We start from the raw sequence: 26,170 nt of genomic DNA on the forward strand, positions 1-26,170 counted from the left end.
TAACTTCTTAGAATATGGCTTTAAATGTAATCCAATCCAAATTTATGGCAACCATGAGAAAGAATTGAAATTTAATAGCAAGAATTAAAACTGCAGTGAAGTATCACTATACACCTTAATTGGAATGACTAAAATGAAAAAACTTTGACAAAAAATTATAGCAACTGGAACTTGTACACAGTTAGTGGGAATATGAACTTTGGAATAAAGTCTTGCATTAAAAAAATATATATTAAACATACATCTACCCCTGATCCAATTGTTCCAGACTTAAGCATTTGAAAGCGTATGTCCCCATATATGGTCACAGCAGCTTTAGTTGTAATAACTGATAAGTGGAAACAACCCAAAAGTGAATAGAGAAAGAAAGGATGGTATATCCATACAGTGGAATGCTACTCAGCAATAAAAAGTAATGAACCCTGCTACATGCAGCAACGTGGATGAATCTGAAAATAATTTTGCTGAGTGAAAGAAGCCAAACAGTAAAGACCATAGTTTATCCTAGAGCTTATCGTTGGTTTGTACATTTTGTGGGTTTGGACAAATGTGTAATGACATGTATCCACCATTGTAAGTGTCATACAGAATAGTTTCACTGCCCTAAGCATCCTCTGTGCTCTATTCATCCTCCTTCCCCCTAACCCCTGATAATTTTCTTGTCTCCATAGTTTTGCCTTTTCCAGAATTGTCATATCATTGGGTCTTTTCAGATTGAATTCTTTCACTAGTAATATGCATTTAAGCCTTCTCTGTGTCTTCATGGCTAGCTCATTTATTTTTAGCACTGAATAACATTGCATTGTGTTGATGTACAAAGTTTATTTTTCATTGAGCTACTGAAGAACATCTCAGTTGCTTCCAGGTTTTGGCAGTTATGAATAAATCTGCTATAAACTTACATGTATTGTATAAGTTTTTACATGGGCATATGTTTTCAACTCCTTTAAGTAAATACCAAGGAGCACAATTGCTGGATCTATGGTAAGAGGATGTTTATTTAGTTCTACCAAACTGTCTTCCAAATTGGCTGTATCATTTTGCATACCATCAACAATGAATCAGATCTGTTGCTTTACATCCTCATCAGCATTTGGTATTGTTCGTATTATGGATTTTGGCTATTATAACTGGTGTGTAGTGATATTTCATTGTTGTTTTAATTGGCATTTCCCTGATGTCATACATGGAGCATATTTTCACTTGGTGAGGTGTCTGTTAAAAAATGGGTCTTTGCAAATACCAAATGGTTTCACTCATCTGTGGAGTATAACAACAAAGCAAAAACTGAAGGAACAAAACAGCAGCAAACTCACAGAACCCAAAAATTAACTAAGTTACCAAAGGGAAAGGGACTAGGTAGGGTGGGTGGGAAGAGAGGAATAAGAGGATTAAAGGGCATTATGACTAGCGCACATAATATAGGGGGGACACGGGGAAGGAAGTATAGCACAGAGAAGAAAAGTAGTGACTAGCATCTTACTATGCTGGTGGACAGTGACTGCAATGGGGTATGTGGTGGGGACTCGATAATAGGGGGAATGTAGTAACCGCAATGTTGCTCATGTGAAATCTGAGCATAGGATTTTGTATCAATGTTACCTTAATAAATAAAATTTTTAAAAATGGGTCTTTGAGTTTTAAGAGTTTGAGTTTTAGAGTTCTTTGTATATTTTGTATAGCAGTCCTTTATCAGATATCTTTTGTAAATATTTTTTCCTAGTCTGTGGCTTTTCTTCTCATCCTCTTGATGCTGTCTTTTACAGAGCAGACATTTTTTATTCTAATGAGATGCAGTTTGTCAACTATTTCTTTTACAGATAATGTCTTTGTTGTTGTACCTAAGAAGTCATACCAAGGTCATCTGGATTTTGTCCTATGTTATCTTCTAGGAGTTACATAGTTTTGCATTTTATGTTTAGATCTATGATCCAGTTTGAGTTAATTTTTATGAAGGGTGTAGGACTGTGTAAATTCATTTCTTTGCATGTGGATGTCCCATTTTCCAGCACTCCTTGTTGAAACTACTATTTTTTCTCCATTATATTTGCCTTTGCATCTTTGTCACAGATAAGCTGACTATACTTGTGTGGATCTAGTTCTGGCTCTATTCTTGATCCATTTGTCTGTTCTTTCACCAATATCACACTGTCTAGTAGATTACGATAGCCTTATATAATAAGGCTTAAAGTAGGCAGTGTCACCCCTCTGACTTTATTCTTCAATAATTGTGTTGGTCATTCTGTGTCTTGCTTCTCCACATAAACTTCAGAATCAGTTTGTTGATATCTACAAAATAACATGCTGGGATTTTTATTGGGATTATGTTGAATGTAGGATGAAGTTTGCAAAGAAATGATTTTGACAATATAGAGTCTCTATCATGAACATGGAATATCTCTCCATTTATTTAGTTCTTCATTTTCATTTTTCAGAGTGTAGTAGTCCTCATATAGAGTTTATATATTTTTTGTTAAATTAATACATAATTATTTCATTTTCTGGTGTGCTAAATGTAAATGGTATTGTGTTCTTAATTTCAAATTCCACTTGTTCACTGTTGGTATATAAGAAAGCAATTTTTTGTTGATTCTTTCAAATTTCTACATAAACAGTATCATCTATGAACAAAGAGTTTTATTTTTTTCTTCCCAATCTGTATGCTTCTTATTTCCTTGTCTTATTACATTAGGTAGAACTTCCTGTACAGTGTTGACAAGGAGTGGTGAGATGGGACTTCCTTACCCTTGTTCTTGACCTTAGTTTCTCACCATTAAGTATGATGAGCTGTAGGTTTTTTGTAGATGTTCTTTATTAAGTTGCGGAAGTTCCTGTTTTTCCTAGTTTGCTGAAACAGTCAATTGTTGACAAGGATGCTAAGACAATTTAGTGGGGTTTCAACAGATAGTACTGGGACAGCCAAATAGTGTAATGAAAAAGGATATAGTTAGACTGCTTTCTCATGCCATGTAACAAAATCAAAAACCTAAATATTTAAGAGCTAAAACTGTAATATTAGAAGAAAACAAACACAGATTTTTTTGACCTTCTCTTAGTATTAGTTTCTTAGATATGTCACCAAAAGACAGCAACCAAAGAAAAATTATAAATTGGACTTTATTAAAATTAAGAACTTTTGTGTGTCAAAGGACACTATCAAAAAAAGTGAAAAGACAACCCACAAACTGAAAGAAAATATTTGTAATTATTTAAGTTCCTAGTAAGTGACTGTATCCAAAATTTTAAAAGAACCTCTTACTATGCAATAAAAAGACAAGTAGACCAATTTACAAATGGGCAAAGAACTTGAATAAACATTTCTCCAAAGAAGATACACAAATGACTAATGAATGCATAAAAAGATGTTCAACATCATTAGCCATCAAGGAAATCGAAATCAAAACCTACAGCAAGATACCACTACACCCACTAGTGGCTTTAATAAAAAAGACAGATAAGTCTTTTGGCAAGGATGTGGAGAAATTGGAATCTTTGTACAGTGTTGGTTGGAATGTAAAATGGTACAGCTACTTTGGAGAGCAGTCTGACAGTTTCTCAGAAGGTTTGATGTAGAGTTACCAGGTGACCAATTCTACTCTTAAGTAATGAGACATGAAAGAGAAATGAAAACGTGTCCACATAAAAACTAGTACACAAATGTTCATAATAGCAAAAAGTGAAAACAAACCAAATGTTAACCATCTGATGAGTGGATAAATCAGTGTGGTATATCATACTATGAAATAGCAATAAAAAGGAGTGAAGTACTGATTAATGCTATATAGCATTGATGAACTTAAAACTTTATGCTAAGTGAAAAACGCCACATAGCATATGATTCCATTTTTTTAATGAAATGTCCAGAATAGTCAAATCTAGAGACAAATTAATGCTTTTCTAGGGGTAGGGGCAAGGGAGGATCTGCTGATGGATATGGGGTTTCTTTTTGGATGATGAAAGTGTTCTAATATTGATTGTACTTTTGGTTACACAACTACGAGCATACTAAAAACCATTGAATAGTATATTTTGAATGAGTGGGTCATGTGATACATGAATTATATCTCAATAAAGCTGTTATAAACAGTCATTGGCATGTGGTATTCACTAGATGTTAGCTGTGATGATTGAGATGATGGTCATACTGGTAGTGATTGAGCATTATTACTAGAAATATGCAGCATATATTCTGTTTTATAGGATCTCCTCTATCGAAGATCTAGGTCACTAGTGGATTATGAAAATGCTAATAAAGCACTGGATAAAGCAAGGGCAAAAAATAAAGATGTTCTGCAGGCTGAAACATCCCAACAATTATGTTGTCAGAAATTTGAAAAAATATCTGAATCTGCAAAACAAGGTACTGTTATATTAACCTATAATCATAAGGTATGCTTTAGACTATTATGTAAATGAATATTTAATCCTAATTTCTTTCATTCACAGAACTTATAGATTTTAAGACAAGAAGAGTTGCTGCATTCAGAAAAAATTTAGTGGAACTGGCAGAGTTAGAACTGAAGCATGCAAAGGTAGTAGTACATTAAAGATTTAATCATTTCAGTGATTTGTAATTTAGGAGTGAGTGAGTCAGTTATAAAATTGGTAACAATTCTTTAATGGCAGTTTCCTTCCACAGGGATATTATAAGAACTACTCCAAAATTGGAATTATGTTTTCCAAGATTGTTTCACTGCTTCAAAGTACTTGTTTTTAGCAAAATCATAGACTTCTTACCAAAGTTTTTTTTAAAGTATTTGTTTACTTGGAGATAAGCCCTTATAGTTAATAGAAAGCTTAGCCCTAACCTTACAGTAATTTTAAAAATGGAGAATCTTGCAATTGATAGATTTTAAAGCTTATCTAATTCAGACAAGAATGGTATCTGTAATGTCTTTAATGGTCAGCTCTGTAAGACTCTAGTATCTAATAGATGGAGACCAGTACCATTTTTTGAGTAGTTACTAAAACCTTCCTTAATATAAGATACAACATTTGCTATTTTTATTTAGAGGGTTGAAAATTATAATTAAAAATAAAAATTCCCCAAACTATAAATAAGTATTAAATTTAAATAAACAGTTTTTTTGATACATTTATAGCATTTATACTTCTAAGGTTATTAAAGCTTAATTTAACATTGCAGTAAGTTTTGGGACACCCTGTAATGAACACAGATCTCATTCTGTGTAACATTGATATATTGGTCAAACTTTTTTCACCTAAAATAAAAAAAGTTTAATTCCTCTTTTAGAGTTCACCTTTCAGATACTTGAATATATTCTCTGTATATCTTCTTTCTTTCAGATTAGACATCCGTGGGCTAGGTAGTTTTCATCCTGTACACCTCAACAAGCTTTTTATTATTACCTTCCTGTTGTTGCTTTTTTTTAAATACTGTATCTGGAAATGGAAACACTTTTCTGTACATAGAATGATTGTTTTACATATTTCTTCTTACAGAATGACTTTTTGGTTTTTTTTTACTAAGGTATCATTAATTACAGTCTTATGAAGGTTTCACATGAGCCCCATTGTGGTTATAACATTCACCCATATTATCAAGTCCCCCACACACACCACATTGCAGTCACTGTCCATCAGTGTAGTAAGATGCTATAGAGTCACTACTTGTCTTCTCCATGCTATACAGCCTTCCTTGTGACCCCCTTACATTATGGGTGCTAATCATAATGCCCCTTAATCCCCTTCTACCTCCCTCCACACCTCTTTCTCCCTTTGGTAACCTCTAGTCCCTTCTTGGAGTCTGTGAGTCTGCTGATGTTTTATTCCTTCAGTTTTTGCTTTATTGTTATACTCCACAAATGAATGAAATCACTTAGTACTTGTCTTTTTCTGCTGGGCTTATTTAACTGAGTATAATACCCTCTTAGCTCCATCCATGTTGTTGCAAATGTTAGGATTTGCTTTTCTTATGGCTGAATAATATTCCATTATGTGTATGTACCACATCTTTTTTATCCATTCATCTACTGATGGACACTTAGGTTGCTTCCATAACTTGGCTATTGTAAATAGTTCTGCCATAAACATAGGGGTGCATATGTCTTTTTGAGTCTGGAATCTTGTTTTCTTCGGGTGAATTCCTAAGAGTGGAGTTCCTGGGACAAATGGTATTTCTGTTTTAGTTTTCTGAGGAACCTCCATATTGCTTTCCACAATGGTTGAACTAATTTACATTCTGGAAGATAAGGGATTTTTTAACTGCCATGTACCAGCTCAATTTGTCTAATAATCACACCTTTCCCCCGCCACTCCTTACAATTCAGTTCTTGAACTTCCATCCTGTGGTTGTGTTTTTAACTTCTTACTAATATTTTTTTTTTCTGGTAAAAGATACGTAACATAAAATTTATCATCCTAATATATTTAAGTGTAAGTTCAGTGGCGTTAAGTATATTCATGTGCAAACAGATTTCCAGAACCTTTCCATTTATTATTAATTTAAAAAGTAAAATTGCACACCACATTTATGTTTTTGATGTCATTTATTTAGCTTGCTACATTTAGTCTACCACATCAATATATTTTGGAAACTTGGATTTCAACGTATACTATCTGACTATCATACTAGTTATTCCTATCTAGTGATGGATATTTGTGATTTATATGAACTGCCCTTTTACATCTTTGTCTAATTTTCTATTTAAAAGAGTAATTGGGAATGCAGGAGCCCATTTTGAAAAAGACATATGAACCCCTATATTTATCACAGCACTATTTACAATAGCCAAGAAATGGAAACAACCTGAGTTTCCATCAGTGGATGAATGGATAAAGAAGATGTGGTACATGTACACAATGGAATATTATTCAGCTGTAAGAAGAAAACAAATCTTATCAATTGCAACAACATGGATGGAGCTAGAGGGTATTATGCTCAGTGAAATAAGCCAGGCACAGAAAGATAAGTACCAAATGATTTCACTCATCTGTGAAGTATAAGAACAGAGAATGAACTGAAGGAACAAAACAGCACCAGACTCACAGAAGCCAAGAATGGACTAACAGGACCAAAGGGAAAGGGACTGGGGAGGATGGAGGGGGGGAAGGGAGGAATAAGTGGGGGAAAGGGGTATTACTACTAGCACACATAATGGGGATGGGGCACAGGGAAGTCAGCACAGCACAGAGAAGACAAGTAGTGATTCCATAGCACCTTACTACGTGATAGACAGTGACTGTAATGGGGTATATGGTGGGGACTTGATAATCGGGGGAGTCTAGTAACCATAATGTTGCTCATGTAATTGTACATTAGTAATACCAAAATAAAAAAAATAATTGGGACCAAAGGAATCAACATTTCTTACTCTAATTATAAAAGTACATTGCACCAAAACACAAAATTTTTTAGGTCTCTTGTTTTCTTAATTGGTATTAACTTACTAATATTCTTTGAATGTAGTTGCTCCAATAGTTATGAATTCACCTATTTATATAATCACCAACTATTATTTCTCCTATGAGGAACATAAGTACTATACGATTCCTCCTAACATCAAGACACATGTCATCTGATTTTCTGGTCTAATTACCCTGACAAAAGAAAATGTTTCGGTAAGCTTGGCAGATTATCCTTACTGAGCCTGGGTCGGTTTCTAATGTTCACTGTTTCTGTTCTTTTTCAAGAGGTTACAAACTATTGATTATTTTGTTACAGATCAAGCAAGGATGGGTTAGCCAACTACAGCGTCTCTGTTTTTGCACATCCTTGTGATCCAGGAATGGCATTCATGTGTTCAAATGGTTATTTTTAAGAAGCAAAAGAATACTATTTCGCAACATAGACAGTTACATGAACGTCGAATTTAATTTCTAAAGCTTTATTGGAACACAGCCAAGCTCGCTCATTTATGCTTTGTCTACGATTGTTTTCACACTACGACAGACGAGTTGAAACAGAAAACTGTCTATCTCAAAGTCTAAAATGTTCACTGTTCAGCCCTTGACGGACAAATTTTGCTGCCCCCTGCTAGAGACTGATGTCAGCCTCTGATTTCCAGATTCTGTGCTTTTTCAAGTCCTTTTTGATACGTGCTGTCTGTGTTTAAATTTCTGACAGCGCTTCTGGTCCAGTAGCTCCCAAGTGGAGACAGTCTTGCCTTCCAGGAGACATTTGTGCTTGTCACAACTGGGGGCAGGTGGCTTGCTGCTGATGTGCAGAGGCCGGGGATGCTGCTAAGCTTCCTACAGTGATGTCAATCCCCCGAGGAAGGATTGTCATGAGTGCGTAGGCTGGGAAACCCCGCTCTGTGTCTAGCTAAGATTTCTTAATGATCCTTTAAATCTGAACAAAGCCCCGTTTTGGTCCCAGAACCCATGTAAATTACTACTGGAAGGTTAGGCACTAGTTGGTTTGAAACTACTTTGGATGTATTGGTTGTAACTGGGATGTATCTGACCACATAATTGAAATCTGACTGTCACAGGAAAATAAGGTTGTTAGGTCACTTCTGTGACCTTGAAACTTGTCCCAAATTCCTTATTAAGGAAGTATAAAACGTAAAAGGTCAGTTTAAAAAAAAAAAGGGGGTGGGGGGCGACACTACCTTCGAGGGTGCGAAGTGAGTTCCCGGGCCCCGTCGGTAATGCGTGGGCTGGCGCTCACCCTTCCGGAGGGCGGTTGGGCAGTGTGTGGAAGCGCAGGGTGCGCATCTTGTGAGTCGCCAGTCGCACTTGAGGAATGTACTTGTAAGAAGGTAATTTCACAAACACAGACGGGCTCAGAGTCCTTTGTCATGGTTCAGTTGCTACACTGGCAAAAAAAAAATTTTTTTTACAGTAGCCTAAACACCTAAAAAAAATTTTTTTTTTTTTTGGTGCAGGGTGATTTTTTTTTCTTTTGGTATCATTAATCTACAATTACATGAGGAACATTATGTTTACTAGACTAGCCCCATCACCAAGTTCCCCACACACACCCCATTACAGTCACCGTCCATCAGCGTAGTAAGATGCTGTGGAATCACTACTTGTTTTCTCTGTGTTGTACAACCCTCCCCGTGCACTGCCCTACATTATGTCTGCTAATAGTAATGCCCGCTTTTTTTTTTTCCCCTTATCCCTCCCTTCCCACCCATCCTCCCGAGTCCCTTTCCCTTTGGTAACTGTTAGTCCATTCTTGGGTTCTGTGATCCTGCTGCTGTTTTGTTCCTTCAGTTTTTTTCTTTGTTCTTATACTCCACATATGAGTGAAGTCATCTGATACGTGTTTTTTTCTGCCTGGCTTATCTCGCTGAGCATAATACCCTCTAGCTCCATCCGTGTTGTTGCAAATGGTAGGATTTGTTTTCTTCTTATGGCTGAAGAATAATCCATTCTGTGTCTGTACCACATCTTCTTTATCTGTTCATCTACTGATGGGCACTCAGGTTGCTTCCGTTTCTTGGCTATTGCAAATAGTGCTGTGATAAACACAGGGGTGCATATGTCTTTTTCAAACTGGGCTGCTGCATTCTTAGGGTAAATTCCTAGGGGTGGATGGAATACCTGGGTCAAATGGTATTTCTGTTTTGAGTTTTTTGAGGAACCTCCATATTGCCTTTCACAATGGTTGAACTAATTTACATTCCCACCAGCAGTGTAGGAGGGTTTCCCTTTCTCCACAACCTCCCCAACATTTGTTGTTGTTTGTCTTTTGAATGTTGGCCATCCTTACTGGTGTGAGGTGATATTTCATTGTGGTTTTAATTTGCATTTCTCTGATGATTAGCGATGTGGAGTATCTTTTCATGTGTCTGTTGGCCATCTGAATTTCTTCTTTGGAGAAGTGTCTGTTCAGATCCTGTGCCCATTTTTTAATTGGATTATTTGCTTTTTGTTTGTTGAGGAGCGTGAGCTCTTTATATATTTTGGGTGTCAACCCTTTATCGGATCTGTCATTTATGAATATATTCTCCCATACTATAGGACGCCTTTTTGTACTATTGGTGGTGTCCTTTGCTGTACAGAAGCTTTTCAGCTTGATATAGTCCCACTTGTTCATTTTTGCTTTTGTTTCCCTTGCCCGGGGAGATATGTTCATGTAGAATTTGCTCATGTTTATGTCCAGGAGAATTTTGCCTATGTTTTTTTCTAAGAGTTTTATGGTTTCATGACTTACATTCAGCTCTTTGATTCATTTCAAATTTACTTTTGTGTATGGGGTTAGACAGTGATCCAGTTTCATTCTCTTACATGTAGCTGTACAGTTTTGCCAACACCAACTGTTGAAGAGGCTGTCATTTCCCCATTGTATATCCATGGCTCCTTAATTGTGTATTAATTGACCATATATGCTTGGGTTAATATCTGGAGTCTCTATTCTGTTCCAGTGGTCTGTGGGTCTGTTCTTGTGCCGGTACCGAATTGTCTTGATTACTGTGGCTTTGTAGTAGAGCTTGAAGTTGGGAAGCGAGATCCCCCCTGCTTTATTCTTCCTTCTCAGGATTGCTTTGGCTATTCGGGGTCTTTTGCGGTTCCATGTGAATTTTACAACTATTTGTTCCAGTTTGTTGAAGAATGCTGTTGGTATTTTGATAGGGATTGCATTGAATCTGTAGATTGCTTTAGTCAGAATGGCCATTTTGACAATATTAATTCTTCCTAGCCAAGAGCATGGGATGAGTTTCCATTTGTTAGTGTCCTCTTTAATTTCTCTTCAGAGTGTCTTGTAGTTTTCAGGGTATAGGTCTTTCACTTCCTTGGTTTTTTATTCTTAAACACCTAAAATTTCTAAATGTTTCTTTTCACTTAATTTAAGACTTCCAGAAAAGTTGCAAGAAAATACAAAGAATTCCTGGATGCTGTTCGCCTGTATTCCCCAGAAGTGTATATTACCACATTTGCCTTGCCCTTCTCTGTCGCTCCCTCTTGCCTTCCCTTTCTCTCTTCACACGCACCCCTGTACACACCTGGTTTTGTTTTAAACCGTTTTCAGTACATTGCACCTAGTGATGCCGCTTCGCTCTTGAACACCTCAGTGTGAATTTCCTAAAACCAAGTAGTTCTCTTAGATGCTCGGCACAGTTACAAAGGTCAGGAAATTAACATTGATGTGGTGCTGTTATCTAATCCACAGACTTACTGACGCTCCACCAGTTTCTCTCAGTAATACCCTTAGTGGCAGAAGGAAATTCAAGATACTGTGTTCAGTGCACGAGTCCTTTAGACTTCTCTAATCTGAAGCGGTCCTGGAGTCTTTGAATTTCCTAACATTGGACACTATTAAAAGCACAGGCCTATGGAATGTCCCTCAATTTGGGTTTGTCTGCTTACTGGATTTAGGGTTATGCCCCTTTGGCAGGAATCCCACAGAAAGTGATGCTCGGGTCCTCTCGTTGCATCACAACAGGAGGCACGTGCTGTTGGTGAGGTTGCCTCCCTGCCCAGTGTGTAATTTTGATCATTTGGTTACAGTGGTGTCTGGAGGTTTCTCGGGGGCAAAGGTGCTGTTTTACACTTTGGAATTCAGAATAGTATAGGGAGAGAGAGTTGGGACTATGTAAATACCCCATCACTTAACCAGCACTGACCGGCAGAACTTTGTGCAGTGACGGAAGTACTCTATAACCAGCTGTCCGGTGTGGTAGCCACTAGCCACACTAGTGGGTAGTGTGAAATGTGGGCCACGCCCCTGAGCCCCACTGAGTTTTTATTTAATGTCACTTAACAGAAATGTAGATTTTATGTAGCTTCGTGCGGCTAAGGACCACCGTATCGGCATTTCACCCCCACGCTGTGTTTTCATCCATTCATGATTTCTGTCGGAATCAGCTGTTGTTGTGATGGTTGCCCAGTGGTTGTTTTGTAATTCTGTCATTCTTTATAGTTATAGTTGACTTTCTACTCTGAGGAAGAGGTTTTTTTCCTTCACCCCCATCTACTTATCAGTGTAAACTAAATCTGTTTACATTTGTCTTTATGTATGTCTCTAAATTTGGACACCGGCTCACATGTTTTACAGATGGGTACTTGGGTATGAATTTTATAGAACACTTTTGTATGTGATCTTACTACTTTTATAAAAACTGCTGTGAACTGTGCTTATGTGTCTTTCAGTGGCTAAAAGAAAGTGAAAAGATCTTAGAGTCAGAAAACATTCAGTAGTTTAACTTGGTCACAGGGGGCATGTTTTGGAACATTGGAACATGCCAAATAATTCAAAACATTAATATTGGCTTAGATGGAATTTGTGGAAGACTGGCATGTGGAAAAGACTGCTGTACGTGAAACAAGTTACATAGTTTTATATGTCTTTAAAGCTTTATTTGGCTGTTTCCAAAATGCTGATATCTTAACAAATTTGAAGTTACGTGGTTTCTAATACTGTACGTTTTCGGTGGTAAGACTCTTCCAAACTGTTTGGACTTCATAGTTTATTTTCCTTTCCTTTTTAGGGCAACCTACAGTTGTTGCAGAACTGCCTGGCAGTGTTAAATGGAGACACATAAGCCACATCCACCTTCTAGTTAAAAAGGGCTGCCTTCCTTCAGACTTTATTTTTGTTTTCTTACTGATATTAGGCATTTACTGCTCACTGGGAACAAAAGAAACAGCTGACAAAGTGCATCTCCTCTCCTGTGCGCTGAGAGCGGACGAGCGGTGCGGTGTGGTGCGGCGCGGCGGGCAGGTGCCGCCAGCCGGCGGGGTGGAACGCTGCACTCATGCGCCTGCGGGCGCCGCCGGACAGCGGCCAGAGGTTGTGCGAGCCACCTCCTTTGCAAAAGCCCGAAGTTCAGAGGGGGACAGCTTCTGTAACTGTTTATGAATAGTATTCCTTTTGGCTGCCAATCTTATTTACCTTTAAGTAATTTCTTAAGTTTAACCCTCTCAAAATACATTGTTCAAACAAGATAAAAATCGCCATTAACTTTTTTTGAGTTTTGCTTTTAAAAAAACATGGTATATTGCCTTAGTTCACTCACATGTATCCATTTATGTAAGGCATCTTAATCAAACATATTTTTAATTCCTGAACATTTCTTAGACGTTTGGGGGCGTACTTTATGTAATCTTTATAATTTTGAAGAAAAGCAAATGCATTAGTATGTTTGCCTTAAACTTGTAGACTAACCCGACTATTGTCAAATAAACGGTGATGACAGTGATAGTTTTTAACTCTGTGGTCATTGTATCACTCTGAAATTTGGAGGAGCTATATAAATAGATTACTCCTATATCGTGCTTTACAGTGCAGGCCTTAGTATCCGTCTTTCTCTTTTCGTATGCCTTTTAAAATGGCATATTGCACCAAGTTCACCAATCCCTTTACAAAAGAATGAACTGCTTCTCTGTGTGCTTTTAACACTTCATAGAAGATGGGCAGAGGCAGGTTAGAGACAGCTATTTCTAAAATACCGGAGCGGAGAGTATGGTCTGTTGTGATGCCATCCCTACAGCTCAGCCACTTAATCCATGCAACGTACTGCCTTTGAGCCACTTGGTAGTTAGGCCAGTGTATAGATTTGGTCCGGGGGTGGGGGGGCGGGGTCTGCTATAGGGAACAGCACTTGTCGGGAAAGGACTTGGAATAAAAGGGTAGCAAAAGGATGCTAATTGTCAGTAGTTAAGGATTATTGGCCTTTCTATTGTGAATGAATATTGTCATTGCTGGTTTAAAATCGGACTGAGTGGTTGGGTTTATTCCACTGTCTTTGGGAAACCACAAGCATTTGGGTTGGCCACCCCTCCAGTGGGTTCCTTGTTTGTTGACGTTTTCCAAACTGTTAGGGAGACTGTCTGGTCTAGGTCTGATGGCTAGACTCGATGCTCCCAGCCATCCTCAGCAGCACGTGCTCTCGCCTCACTGGTGTGCTGGTTAATGTTTCTCTCTTCAGTTGACAGTGTATCCTGATGCCATTTGCTGATTTTTCTGTTGGCTGAGAGATCTGCTTTTTGTCCTTCGTGTCACCTTCGCTGGTGAAAATATGTCCATGTGATGCCCACCGGTTGGTGAACGTTGGACAGAGCCCTAGCTTCTGGATTTGGGTGCATTTCCTTCACTGTCTACCCGTGTAGCCTCAGGCAGGTTTGCTTGGCCTCACTCTGCCTCAGTTTGTCTACTGTAAGGGACATACTGACCTACCTCACAGGGATGTTGTGAGGATTAATAAATGTTGGTACAGTGCTTTGGAAATGTGAAGATGCTGTGTAAATGCTAACAGATCGCAAGTACAGGGCAAAAAGCTATACACAACGTTCCATGTACCCATCAGCTCATCTGTTTCTACCAAGGCGGTCTTTTTGGGGGGAAGGAGGTAGAGTGTCAGGTACATCCCTTGGCCCCTGGTTTATATTTTGAAAGTGCTTGTCGGGGTGGGTTGGGGGTAGGCTGGAAGCAGCAGTTCTATATTGAGTGACAGAGAGGCGGGTTGCTTAATAAATACACATGTAAATGAGTTGACCACACTCTCCCCCAGGACCTTATTAACACATGCAGAAAAGTAAACAATGTATGTTACTCCCTCAAGGGCATACATTTATTCCATAGCTCACTGCTAGTAGCTGACTTTAAAAAAAAAAAGAAAGAAAGAAAGAAGATAAACAGCGCTGGATTGATTCACTGATGCTGAGTCGTGGCATTCTTAAACATTTATCTCATCCCGGGGGAACACAGAAGTGAAGCCGGAAGACGACCAGTGGCAGGGACAAAGCCGTGCATGGACAGTCTAAAAGTCTAGGGTTTCCCTCGGGTGATGGGCGATGCTTTATGCTCGGAGAGGGAGGAAGAGCGGCCCAAGCTGTGGGAATGTCCTGGGGAGTCAGCAGCAAGGTGGAAACCAAGGAAAGTGAGAGATGAGGGACTTAATGCTGTGAGGGTGGAAGGATGGCAGAAGAAAATGAGTCAGCCTTGTAAGGCAAGTGAGGCGCAAAGACTGGATGACATGTCTATAACCTGGTTTGGGAAAGCTTGTACGACATTCTGAACGTTTTATAGCAAAACTATACAAGTTGAACTCGAACTAAATTCTGAAATAGGGCACTGCAGAAAATGGGGTAAAATAGGAGAGGGGGACAAGAGTGGTTGCTCAAACAAGAAAACTGCTGTGGCAGAATAGGGAGCGCTTCAAGGCTTTAAAACCAGCAAGTAAAACTACTTGAACGTCCATCTCCCCATCTCCCCTCACGCTCACTCTCCTCACCCGTCTTAAGCGACGTGGAAAGAAAATCAGTGGGGGAGAGCTAGAGCTCTCTACAGTCCGTACGGTATAAAACCCTAGCTACGGAGGGCTAAAAAACACGAAGCAGTTTCGGGCTTAACCTTTCTTTCACCGCTGCTTCGTTCCCAGGCTGGACGCGGAGATCAACGCGCCGCCGGCCACCCTTTTTTTTTTCTCCGCCCGCTCAGAGTGCTCCTCGGCAAAAAGCATGCGAAACGAAAAAGACACTAGGAAGTAAGAACTGCGACTGAAGAACTTAAGAAGCAAACGACGAAAACCCAGCACACGCTCTTCGCGGTTAAGTGCTGGCAAAATGCAATAGGATCACGGGAAGCACATAACTGGAAAGCCGCCTCTATGGCCACCGTAAGATCAGGGGAGAGCGCGAACACAGTCCCCCCACTACCACAAGTGACGCAGTTGGGTTCTCCACTTACGGGGAAACCGCAGTGGTCAGCACAACCCGAATGCAACGGCTAGGCCTCGCCCTATGAAAAGCCACTTTCGTGATTGTGACATTTCCACCGCCAGAAGAGTACGGGCTTCCGTACTCGCCCACACTCAGTCCCTCACGCCCGCCGCGCTCTGTACACCCGGTCACTTCTCTCGCGCCGCCACCGCGCCGCAGCCCCCCCGCACACACCCCGCCCCGCCCTTGCCCACCAGGCGACCCCGCCGCCGCGCTGGGCGGTGGCCGACGCGGGGCGTGCAGGTGCCGGTGGTGCAGGACCGGCAGCCTCCGCGCGCGTGCTCATCTGCATACGCCACGCCCAGTGCTGTCTGGACGCTCCTTTTTCTTCCACCCACCCTAACGAAGAGAGAGAGAGAGAGAGAGAGGCCCAGGAGAGGTCGGCTCTGACGCTCGTATTTAAAGTGAATATTCGTTTGTAGTTTCGATTGACGCCTGTGATTTACCTACTTTTTCTAGCCTTTACCCCACTGGGAAATCACAGTTGTTGGGGCTAGTTATCCTTCAGGAGGAGTTATGGTTTGTTTACTTTTTCTTTAAGCTGCCCTTGTGTCCACGAGCTGGTTAGGTTTGCTTGACCTCTAGGTTTCTCTAGATATGAGTCTTTTGACTATGTCAAGGAAAAAAAATAAAGTGCAAAACTGTAGGCAGTATGTTACCCTTTGGGCAAAACGTGAAAGGACGAAAATTAGCCACAGTCTTGCAAAAGAATCCCCAAGACTGATAAACCCGAACTGATGAAATTACCTACAGGAGTGAGTAGGAGAGAGTGACGCTTTTCTGAGTGTACCTTTCTATGCAATTTTGACTTTTGGAACTCTGATAATGTTTTACATATATATTTTTTTAAGTACAGGGGGAAAAGACCTTTCACACTGGCTATGAGCATAAATGAAACTATCTTCAATGACCCTCGTAAGCAGACTGAAATAGAAAAAATAATAATAATAGCCAACTGAAATGACTTTTGAATACAGTACATTGACTGTAAGCATGTTCAAGTCTAAGGACAAGAACTGCAAACAAATATTAAACTGTCCCGTGGCGGGTTTGGTTTTTATAGTCACGTGGTTGTAACGCCTCAGTAATAATTCTGTGTGCGCGCTGTGGGATTGTGCTGGTGGATAAACGGATGTTGGGAGTCAAAGTTCTCAGTGCTGGGGAAAGGAGATACGAATATGGTGTTGGGGGGCTGGGAGCAAGGAGGAAGCATGTGATGTTAAGTTGAAAATTGGAATTGAAGACGTCGTGTGTGGGATCATTATTTTTAGCAGATACAGATATGTTTAGGAACTACATGCATTGCCTAGCTCCATCTACTGAAGGGGCCTACAAGCAAAGAGCATACCTAGTGCCCTGATCTGGCTTTCTGTATGCCCTTCCCCAGAACTAGGTGACTTTTCAGGAGTTGTGGAAGGCACAAGATAAGCCTGGACCATCTTGTGCCAGTGAAGAAGGAAATGCCCCCAAAATCATATGGACATGTCAAAAGGACACAGTAGCTGATTTGAAGGGACTTTCATAGGCCCAATCAGACAACATGTGAGCATGAAAATAATTAAGAACAGTTATATGGACTATGAACACTGAATAAAATAACAACTGTGCGTTCATATTGATAGTACATAGAGAGGGAGGGAACGTTCTTCCTTATAATAGAATGCCAACCAATAAATGTAGAATGAACGATGGAATCAGGAAGTCAACATTTGGCAATCAGAATGCAGGAGTCAACAATGGATGCTAAACGCTATTGTGTGAAAGTTTGAGGAGGACAGGATATTTACGTATCCTCAAATTATCTCCATCAAAAGTGCTTAATAATTACAAAGGACAAATCTGATGAACACCTCCAGTGACAGATAGTTGCAGTACTGGCCCCATTTACCCACATGCTTCTGTGGTACCCTCCCATATTGACTTGGCTTGACTATGTGATTTGCTTCGGCTAACAGAACATTAGTAAATGTGAGGCAAGCAGAAAAATTGAGAAACACTTGCTGACTTGGACTTGCTCTCACGTACTGTCCTAAAACCACCATGAGAAGAAGCCTGGGTTAGTAGTCTACAGGAGGGTGAGGTCACAGGAGTAAGGATGAAACACGTCAGCTGAGGTCAGCTGAGGTCCCCTACCGACCAGGGCCCAAATGTCCCCCAAGCTGCCTGCAGCTGCCTGAGGGTTTCATCTGAGACCAGCAGAGCTGGCCAGCTGGGTCCAGCCAGACGTGCTGACTCAGAGAACTGTGAACAGATAAATTGATCGTTATTCTAAATCACGAAGTTTCAGGGTAATTTGTTACACAGCAACGGATAACTGATACACTCACTACCTTAATCAAGTGATCAATGTTAACAGCGCCAATAATTGAACAGGCGTCACGTGCCCCCAAGTGTGACGCCCAGAGGAGGACACTACATTGATTTGCTAGGGCTGTCGTAATAAAGTGCCATAAACTGGGTAGCTTAAAACAACAGAAATTATTCTCTCACAGTTCTGGAAACCAGAAGTCCAAAATCAGGGTGTCAGTAGGGCCGTGCTCCCTCTGAGACTCTGGGTAGAATATTTCCTTGCCTTCTGTCAGCTTCTAGTAACGGGAGTCAGCCCTTGGCTTGCAGCTACACCACTCCAGTCTCTGCTTCTGTCATCACATGGCATTCTCCTCTCGAGTCTCTGTCTTTCACGGCATTTTCTTCTTACAAGGACAACAATCACATTGGATTAGGGTGCATTCTGGTGACCTCACGTTGACTTGATTGTATCTGCGAAGATCCTATTTCTAAATAAGGTCGCATTCACAGGTATCGGGATTAGGACTTCAGCAAATTTTTTGGAGGGACACAAGTCAAACCATAGCGGACACGATCTCATTTATGCAGCCTTTGTGTCAAAAATGAATACCTTCATGTAATTATGATGAAACATAGGACAACCCCAAAACGGAAGGATAGTCTACAAAATAACTGGCTCGTCGTCTTCAAAAATGCCTGCATGATGAAATATAAAGAACAACCTGGGAACCATTTCAGGTTAAAGAGACATGACAAGTGAATGCAAAATGTGATTTTGAATGTTCTTTTGCTATAAAGGACATTATTGGGACAATTGATGGAAATGGAATAATGTCTATAGAGTAAATGATAATATTGTATCCCTGTTAATTTTTCTTTCTTTTTTGATAATTGTACTGGGGTTAGGTAAGAGAATTCTTTGTTTTTAGGAAATACACACTAGGAAAGGAAACTTCCTGGAGCAACCAACAATCAAACCTCCCTCCTCCCAACCCCTCCACACACACGCCCATTCCCTGACAGAAATGTCACGTTTCTGTTCACTTGATTTTCAGAGACCATGTAACACCCCTCCCTGGCCCACACATCTACCCCATAAATGGATGCCTGGCCCTGAAATTCTCTGTTCATTTTCCTGTCACTGTTGCAAGATTAGGTTACTACATAGAAGCAGACCTTGGAGATATTGCAAGTTAAGTTCCAGACCACCACAATAAAGCAAATGTCACAACAAAGCAATTCAAATGAATTTTCTGGTTTCTCAATGCATATAAAAGTTATGTTTACATTGTACTGTAGTCTGTTAAATGAGCAATAGCATTATATATAAAAGTACATCCCTTAATTGGAAAATACTTTATTGCTAAAAATTGCTAACCATCATCTGAGCTTTCAGCCAGTCATAATCACTGATCACAGATCAATATAACAAGTATAATCATAATGAAAAAGTCCGAAATATTGTGATAATTACCACCAAAATGTGACATGGAGAAACAAAGTGAGCAAATGCCATGGGGAAAATGGTGCTGATAGACTTGCTCCAGGCTTGCCACAAACCTTCAGATTTGTCGAAAACACAGTATCTACGAAGAATGATGAAGTGAGGTATGCCTGCAATCCTAAAGAAAGATCAAGAGAATGATTAGATCGTGAGAATGTTCGTCATGTGTGAAACAAGATGAAATTCTTGTGGTTCCCCACTGGTGGTCCCACAGGCAAGGAGAGCTGAGCAAGCTCTGGCGTCCCAAACCGGCCAGGACGACTCATGCTGTGTTGTGAAGATGCCACGCAGCTTCTCCCCTGTGTCAGCAAGGCTGTCGCAGCCCCTCACCCATGGCAGAGAGCAGAAACGGCCTGGGCCCCCTCAAAGAAGATGAGTTGGTTGGGAGTACGGTTCGCACCTCCTTGGTAGACTTCTCTAGGAGAATGATTAGCAGTCCTAATCTTTGCCTCCTCTCGCACTGAAATGTGTATAGTACGCTCTTTTAAGACCCTAACCAGATGTGCCCTTGACACGCTGCTTTGATACATTGATTAATGTAACCTCTTTCCTGCTCCTGTTGTATAAAAGTATAGAAGATGTTTCCAGACAAAAAAAAAAAGCTTCTGAGCAATCTATTCGCAACTCTCGGATTGACTGTCCTCACAAGCTGTATGGTTCACAGTTAGACCTGAATAAACTCTCTTCAATACAATAACTGTGTTGATTTTGGTCAACGCGTGTTAAAGTGGTGATGAAACTCCGATCTTCGTATTTGATGTTTAATCGACACTTTTGCGTGTCATTTTTGCTGAAAGGAAGGTGAGACCAGACCTGAGCCCTGATCCGCCCCACCCTTGAGGGTGCTCAGCTGCCGCCAGGCGCCCCGAGATCCCCGTCTTCTCGGGTCTCGGCTTTTAGATCACGACCGGTCGCCGCGCCCAACTGCGCCCGCCGGGCCCCCGAGCCTCCGGCAGGTCTCCGCGGCCGCAGAGCGGGAGACGAGAAGCCGGGGACCCCGGCCCCCGCCCCATGGCAGGGGCGTGGTGCATGCAGATGAGCACGCGCGCGGAGGCTGCCGGTCCTGCCCCGCCGGCGCCTGCACGCCCCGCGTCGGCCACCGCCCAGCGCGGCGGCGGGGTCGCCTGGTGGGAAACGGCGGGACGAGGGGTGTGCGGGGGGGCTGCGGCGCGGCGGCGGCGCGAGGGAAGTGACCGTGTGTAAAGAGTGCGGTGGGCGTGAGGGAGTGCGTGTGGGCGAGCACCGCAACTCATACTTACCTGGCAGGGGAGATACCATGATCACGAAGGTGGTTTTCCCAGGGCGAGGCTTATCCATTGCACTCCGGATGTGCTGACCCCTGCGATTTCCCCAAATGTGGGAAACTCGACTGCATAATTTGTGGTAGTGGGGGACTGCGTTCGCGCTTTCCCCTGGTACAAAGCGTTGAATATCAGACTTCGCTCACGTCCTTGCAGCGGGACTGCCGGCTGCCTGCTTTTTCTCGTGCAGGTTGAAAGCTGGCGTGCTTTATGCTTTTGTTAATCGATTGTTAAGGTGTTTTGCGTTTCTGGTCGGCAGATTTCTCGTGTCGTCTTAGTTTCCTTTCAATGCTCGGTGTGGCCGGCCTTTAACCAGCAATTTCAGTGTCACTTAGGCACGAGGGAGCGGTTCTTACAAAAAATGCTTTAGTAACTTGAATGACCTACTGAATCAAACTGAACATTTCGACTCTATTCTCGGTTGATTTTATACATACACACAAGTTTGAGAAGCCGTGATCTCACTTTACTTTCTTGTCCAGCTCTAACCACTGGACTTACTTTAACGAGATCTGGTGCTCCTGTCTTATTTTATTGACTGCTCTGCTGCATCCAGTAGTTCGCACTTGGGTCAGTGATGATGGATAGGAAAGGCTGAGACTGCAAGCGGGGCGACCAGGGAGGAGTTTGTTAGGGGAGGAGACGCAACGCAGTCTCCTTTCTGAAGGGCGGAACCAGAAACGAAAAAGAGCTTGTGGGTTCAGAGGTCAGGGGAGGACAGCGGCTGGACACCCCCGAGGCTTCAGGGGGCCTGACGCCCATCGAGAGTCCTCTCCGTGATGCGCTCCAACTACACATCCACTCCCTGGAGTTTCCTTCCCACAGGAGGGACGTGAGCAACTCTCTGGCCTTCTTTCTGCACCCACACCTCCACCCCTGCCCCGGCGTCGTCCCCAAGGTGAATGAAGCCCTCCTTCTCGGTGAAAGCCCGGCCCATTTCCTCCTCGGTGCTTGCTCTCTGGTTGGGCCTCAGCATCTTCCCCTACAGGCCCTGCCGATTCAGCGGTAAGAGCTCAGGCCAGTGGCCTTTGTTAAGAAGGTGAATCCGCGTGCCCCTCCATCATGACAGCTGCCCACCTCCCACCTCCCACCTCCACCCCCACCCGCCACCCTCAGCCCCATCGGGCCCCACTGTCAGGGCTCACTCTGAGCTCTTAAGTCCGCTCTAAGTCATCTGCCGCTCTCTTCCTCTGCCTCGATGCAAGCGCGCGATTGGCAATGGCTTGGAAAAATCTCAGGGTGGCAGTTCTGACCCACAAGTAGATTAAGCCAGACTGGAAGAGGGTTTTCTGTCTCCGTATAGGTCTATCTATTTCTGAACCCTTTGAGAGACACAGGGAACGGGCGGTGTAGGGATGGGGGGAGGGGCAGGGGCGGGGGTGCGGGTGCGGGGGTGGGGGCGAGGCGGCGAGAGAGACTGCAAGTGGGAGAGACAGTTGGCAGTGATCATCCTCCGCGAAGGCAGAGCAGGAGACTGAGACCGAGGTTGAGGGTTTTCGTGAAGGATGCCATGGTTGTCCGTGACCAGTGTGATGGCCTGTATGCCTGTCAGCCTCCAGGGCTTGCCATGGGCAGATCCTCTTTGCCCGCCTGTTTGGCAGGGCATCTGTCGACGGTGAGCAGAGCCGTGGTGGCAGAGCCCGCGCGCTGGAGCGCGAGCGGGAGCGGGAGCCGGAGCCGGAGCCGGAGCGGCAGCGGCGGGTGAGAATAAAAGTGGAAGGGGCGCGGGATGTGGCGCGCCTGCGCGGCAAGGCAGGAGCAACGCGGCGAACCGCTAGGCGCCGCAGGGCATGTGCTCGCGCACCGCGGGAAGCGGGCGCAGGTGCTTGTCGCGACGACAGCACGCGAGTGGCCGACTTGGGCCTGTAGGAGTGAGTCTGCTGCGGAGCCGCAAAAGCAGCGGGCACCTCCTTCGAGCCGGAATCGAACCAGCGACCTAAGGATGACCGCACGGGTCCACTCTACAGTCCTCCGCTCTGCCAGCTGAGCTATCGAAGGGCGCACGTTGGCCTGCCCGGGTCATTACTTTTTCTGGAAATGACGGAGGCCAAGACGCTGGAGCGCCCCAGACCCAACGCGCCTTGGCTTTTGGTCGCAGGCCCCCCTCCGGATAGAGCCGCGCACAACCGCCACAGCGCCCCTGTCCCGGCGGGCGGAGCCAGTCCTCTGCGTGGCTGCTGCTGCCCGGGCTTGGCAGTGGCCTGGCATCCCAGCACCACGACTTTCAGGATGCCTCGGCCGGGGCTCTCGCCTCTCGCCTCCTTTCCCCTCCCCGAGCCCCTTTCTACATTTGGGGATGACATTGGTCCGTGGCCAGAAGGCGGCCGAGAGGGGCAGGCGGGGAGCGTAGGCGAAACGGATGCGTGGGCCCGGCGGGGGAGGACACGAGGAGAACCCGCTAGGATGGGCCCTGGGTAGGCACTGCGAACCGCCTAGCTACCTGCTTTTTTAATTTTTTTTATTTCATTTCACTTATTATATATATATTTGTTTGTAGATTGGCGGCATTTATTATAAAAAGCTGGTACTCATACACACAGACTAGTAAGAACTTAAAATTCATACATTTACTTCATACTTTTAGCTTGACCTTCTAGTAAATCTTCAGCGTTGCTGATTTTGGCCGCTATAGATAGGGAGATCCTCCCTTGTCTGGGTGATTTAAAAGCATAATTCGTCGATGATCATCTCTTCTTATTTTTCCTTTGTTGGCAGTAGGGCTTACAACCGGTATGAATGCCGCTTCCCCACCTGCTGTTTTTAAATGTCTTTCATGGAAATAATCCTTATACCAATTCTGTATCTTTTTTTTTTTTTTTTTTTTCCTGGTGTGGCAAATACTGGCACCATTCAAAGCCATCATCTTGCCTGGATTATGCAAGTCTCCTGCAGAGCCCAGCTCCGCAATCCCGCCGAACCTGAGAGGGGTGGGTGGGAGATGCAAGAAAAACACAAGAGACCGATGTTGGGACCAGGAGGTCGGTCCACGGCCCGCTGACGGCGGACCAGTGGCGCAGTTTTAATTCTATGCACAGTTTATGTACCCACGGCTCACTTCCGTGTGCCGCCCACAATGGTCTCACTTCCGTGCTGATCTCGGAAGCTCTTCTTCTTGTAGCCTTTTAAGCTTAGCTGCCTGCAGCTACTCTTGTACCTCCGCTTAACGGGGGTGGGGGTGGTGCTGCTGGCAGGTAGTTGCCTGAGCGGAACCTGCGGCATGTGGCGGCCGTGCCTCTCACATCCGGCTCTCCACAGTCTCCTGATACCCCAGCTTTCGCCACCCTTGCAGCCAGAGCGATTTTTATTTGGCGGGGGACAGTCAGATCAAGCCACTCCTCCGCTGAAAACCAAAACCTCTGGCTCTCAGATTTTAAAGCCTTCCCACGGTCTACAAGACTCTCATGACCTTACCCCGACCCAGTCACTTCTCTGACTTAATTTTGTACAAGTTTTTAATTTTGCCCTGGACACGGGGCCTCCTTGCTATTCTCCAAACACAGTCCTTCCTGCCCCGGGCCTCTGCTCTAGCCGATCTTTGTGCTAGGGACGCTCTTCTCCCAGATACCCCCATGACCAACTCCCTCACCTCCTCCAAGCCTTTACTCACAGGGCACCTTCTCAATGGCGGACCCTTCTCACCACCCAGTTTAACACAGCAACCTGCTCCTTACTCGACTCTAGGTCCCCCTTCTCTCCTCCCTTTCTTCTGTTTTCACAGCACTTAACACCTAACATACACCTATGGTAAATTTACCTGTTGATCTTCTCCCATCCCCACGCCCCTTCTCTAAAATATGAGCACCCAGCGGCCTTTTGGTTCCCAAATTCCCGAACACAGGGCATGCACTCAGGAAAGTTGCTGGGTGGGCAAATCTAAATTTCAGTGCCATCAGAGGAGATCAGAACCCAAGAAGCCAGGGTTCAGCCAGGGGAAGGTGCAGACTTATCTTGTCTGATCACAAAGCAGAGACTTTCTTAAGCTGAGAACTGCAGAACTCTCTGCACATACCAAGGCATCCAAACCGTTTCCCGCACCAAGAGATTGGACCAGACTCTAGCATGGCTTCTGGCAGCATAAGACCCCGTCCCTAAAACTGACCTCCTGTAACTCCGGGGAGAGGAAATCCCGGGACAAAATTACCTCTAAAACCGAAATCAGTCAAGGGGAGAAATAAAGTTTCCGTTTATTGCTTACAAACTGCAGCCCGGGGCCCTCTCTCTTTCCTGCTCCGGCAGAAGCAAAACCCGCACCCCCTCTAACCTCTGAGGTTGAGATAAATCCTTGGTTGCCCCGGTAATTACCCATTGATAATGGAGATGAACGTTTCTCCACCCCTGAGGAACACCTGTGGATATGCAGATGCACTAAAGCCAGGCGAGATACTCTGGAAATATTACAATTTTACCCACACACCTCCGTCCCCCAAACGCCTGCCTGACACGGGGCCCTGACCTCCTTTTCTTAAGAGCATTTATTTAAAAGTGCTCACAGTTGTGAAGCTGGAGCTCTTACAACTCCAAAGTGCGTCCCTCAAGGACTGAGGGCCGTTCCTTTGAAATGCCAACAGGAAGGAGACTCGGGCCTCTGTCTCCCAGTCTCCGTGGGAGGACCCACAGCATCCTAGCTTCAGGAACTGCAGGCTAACAAACACAGCTGGCCTCGGTGTGTTTCTACTGAACAACCCTTTGTGGTTTTTCCCTTCTCTGGCTCTGCTGAGCCGCCTCCCTCTCATTCTCCCTTTAAAACGCGCCCAAGTCACCTCTGCTCAAATCGGAATGGAACGCGGCTCTCCCCCTACAGCCCCCCCGCCCTCCCCCGTCAGTAGTGATGGAATACAAATCTGTTTTCACCCCTTTAATTACTGTCTGCGGTGTTTACCTTTGACAGAGTCCGAGTCAAGAAAGGGCCAGAGGGCACGCACGTTGTGCGGCCACCCTGTGTGCGTGCTGGGGGCAGTGCGGGGGGGAGGAGGCCGAAGGGCGCCTGACCCCGACCTCGGGCTCCCGAGGGACACCCGGCTGGCTTTAGCCTGTTTTTTTCTCTCTTCAAATCTTCGAATCCTGGTGCTCGCAGCAGGGTCGCTAAATTAGGCTACTGCATATTCTGAAGCACTTGGTGTCGCTTTTACTCAGAAAGACACCATGGATAAACATTACCACGATTTCTTACTGAGGCGACTCAGCACTTGAGGTCGACCGGGCAGAAAGGCCTTTCCTGAGTTTTCGATGACTCGAAGGTGAGTTTGAGCAGGCGAGGGCAAAAACGGGCTGAAACTTTCTTTCTGCAGAAGGGAAGGTGAGCCCAAACCCGAGCCCTGAATCCGCCCCCCCGCCACCCTTCGGCGGCGCTCAGCTGGCCCGGCGCCCCGAGATCCGCGTCTCTTCTCGGGTCTCGGTTCCAGGTCGCGGCCCGTCGCCCCGCCCAACTGCGCCCGCCGGGCCC

General features: G+C 43.9%; 1 protein-coding gene, 1 long non-coding RNA gene and 3 other non-coding genes across 7 annotated transcripts in view; 2 read left to right on the plus strand and 3 right to left on the minus strand.

Annotated features, from left to right (window-relative positions):
• The window catches only part of SNX6 (sorting nexin 6), a 52,603-nt gene extending 38,457 nt beyond the window's left edge, over positions 1 to 14,146 (plus strand). The window contains exons 12-14 of one of the 3 annotated variants that reach the window (XM_073211364.1): positions 4,201 to 4,360; positions 4,447 to 4,532; positions 12,528 to 14,146. In XM_073211364.1, the coding sequence (XP_073067465.1) occupies positions 4,201 to 4,360; positions 4,447 to 4,532; positions 12,528 to 12,593 (312 nt within the window). In that variant the 3' untranslated portion in view covers positions 12,594 to 14,146. Of the gene's footprint in view, positions 1 to 4,200; positions 4,361 to 4,446; positions 4,533 to 12,401 lie in introns of all 3 variants that reach the window. The other 2 variants (XM_073211365.1, XM_073211366.1) reach the window with 2 other exon arrangements.
• A 1,345-nt stretch (positions 14,147 to 15,491) lies between these two features.
• LOC140843096 (uncharacterized) lies at positions 15,492 to 20,005 on the minus strand. The gene is made up of 2 exons (XR_012120557.1): positions 19,397 to 20,005; positions 15,492 to 18,618 (listed from the first exon to the last, which is right to left on the minus strand). It is a non-coding gene; the product is annotated as an uncharacterized lncRNA (long non-coding RNA).
• Positions 15,538 to 15,703, minus strand: LOC118969613 (U1 spliceosomal RNA). Its single transcript, XR_005057516.2, has one exon. It is a non-coding gene; the product is annotated as a U1 spliceosomal RNA (small nuclear RNA).
• Positions 20,006 to 20,677: 672 nt separating the features above from the next.
• On the plus strand, positions 20,678 to 20,841 carry LOC118969612 (U1 spliceosomal RNA). Its single transcript, XR_005057515.1, has one exon. It is a non-coding gene; the product is annotated as a U1 spliceosomal RNA (small nuclear RNA).
• A 1,794-nt stretch (positions 20,842 to 22,635) lies between these two features.
• On the minus strand, positions 22,636 to 22,725 carry TRNAY-GUA (transfer RNA tyrosine (anticodon GUA)). The gene is given in 2 exon segments: positions 22,636 to 22,671; positions 22,689 to 22,725. It is a non-coding gene; the product is annotated as a tRNA-Tyr (tRNA).
• Between the last annotated feature and the right edge of the window lie 3,445 nt (positions 22,726 to 26,170).

This window comes from Manis javanica, chromosome 8, assembly GCF_040802235.1.
Source record: "Manis javanica isolate MJ-LG chromosome 8, MJ_LKY, whole genome shotgun sequence".
Classification (NCBI taxonomy): Eukaryota; Metazoa; Chordata; class Mammalia; order Pholidota; family Manidae; genus Manis; species Manis javanica.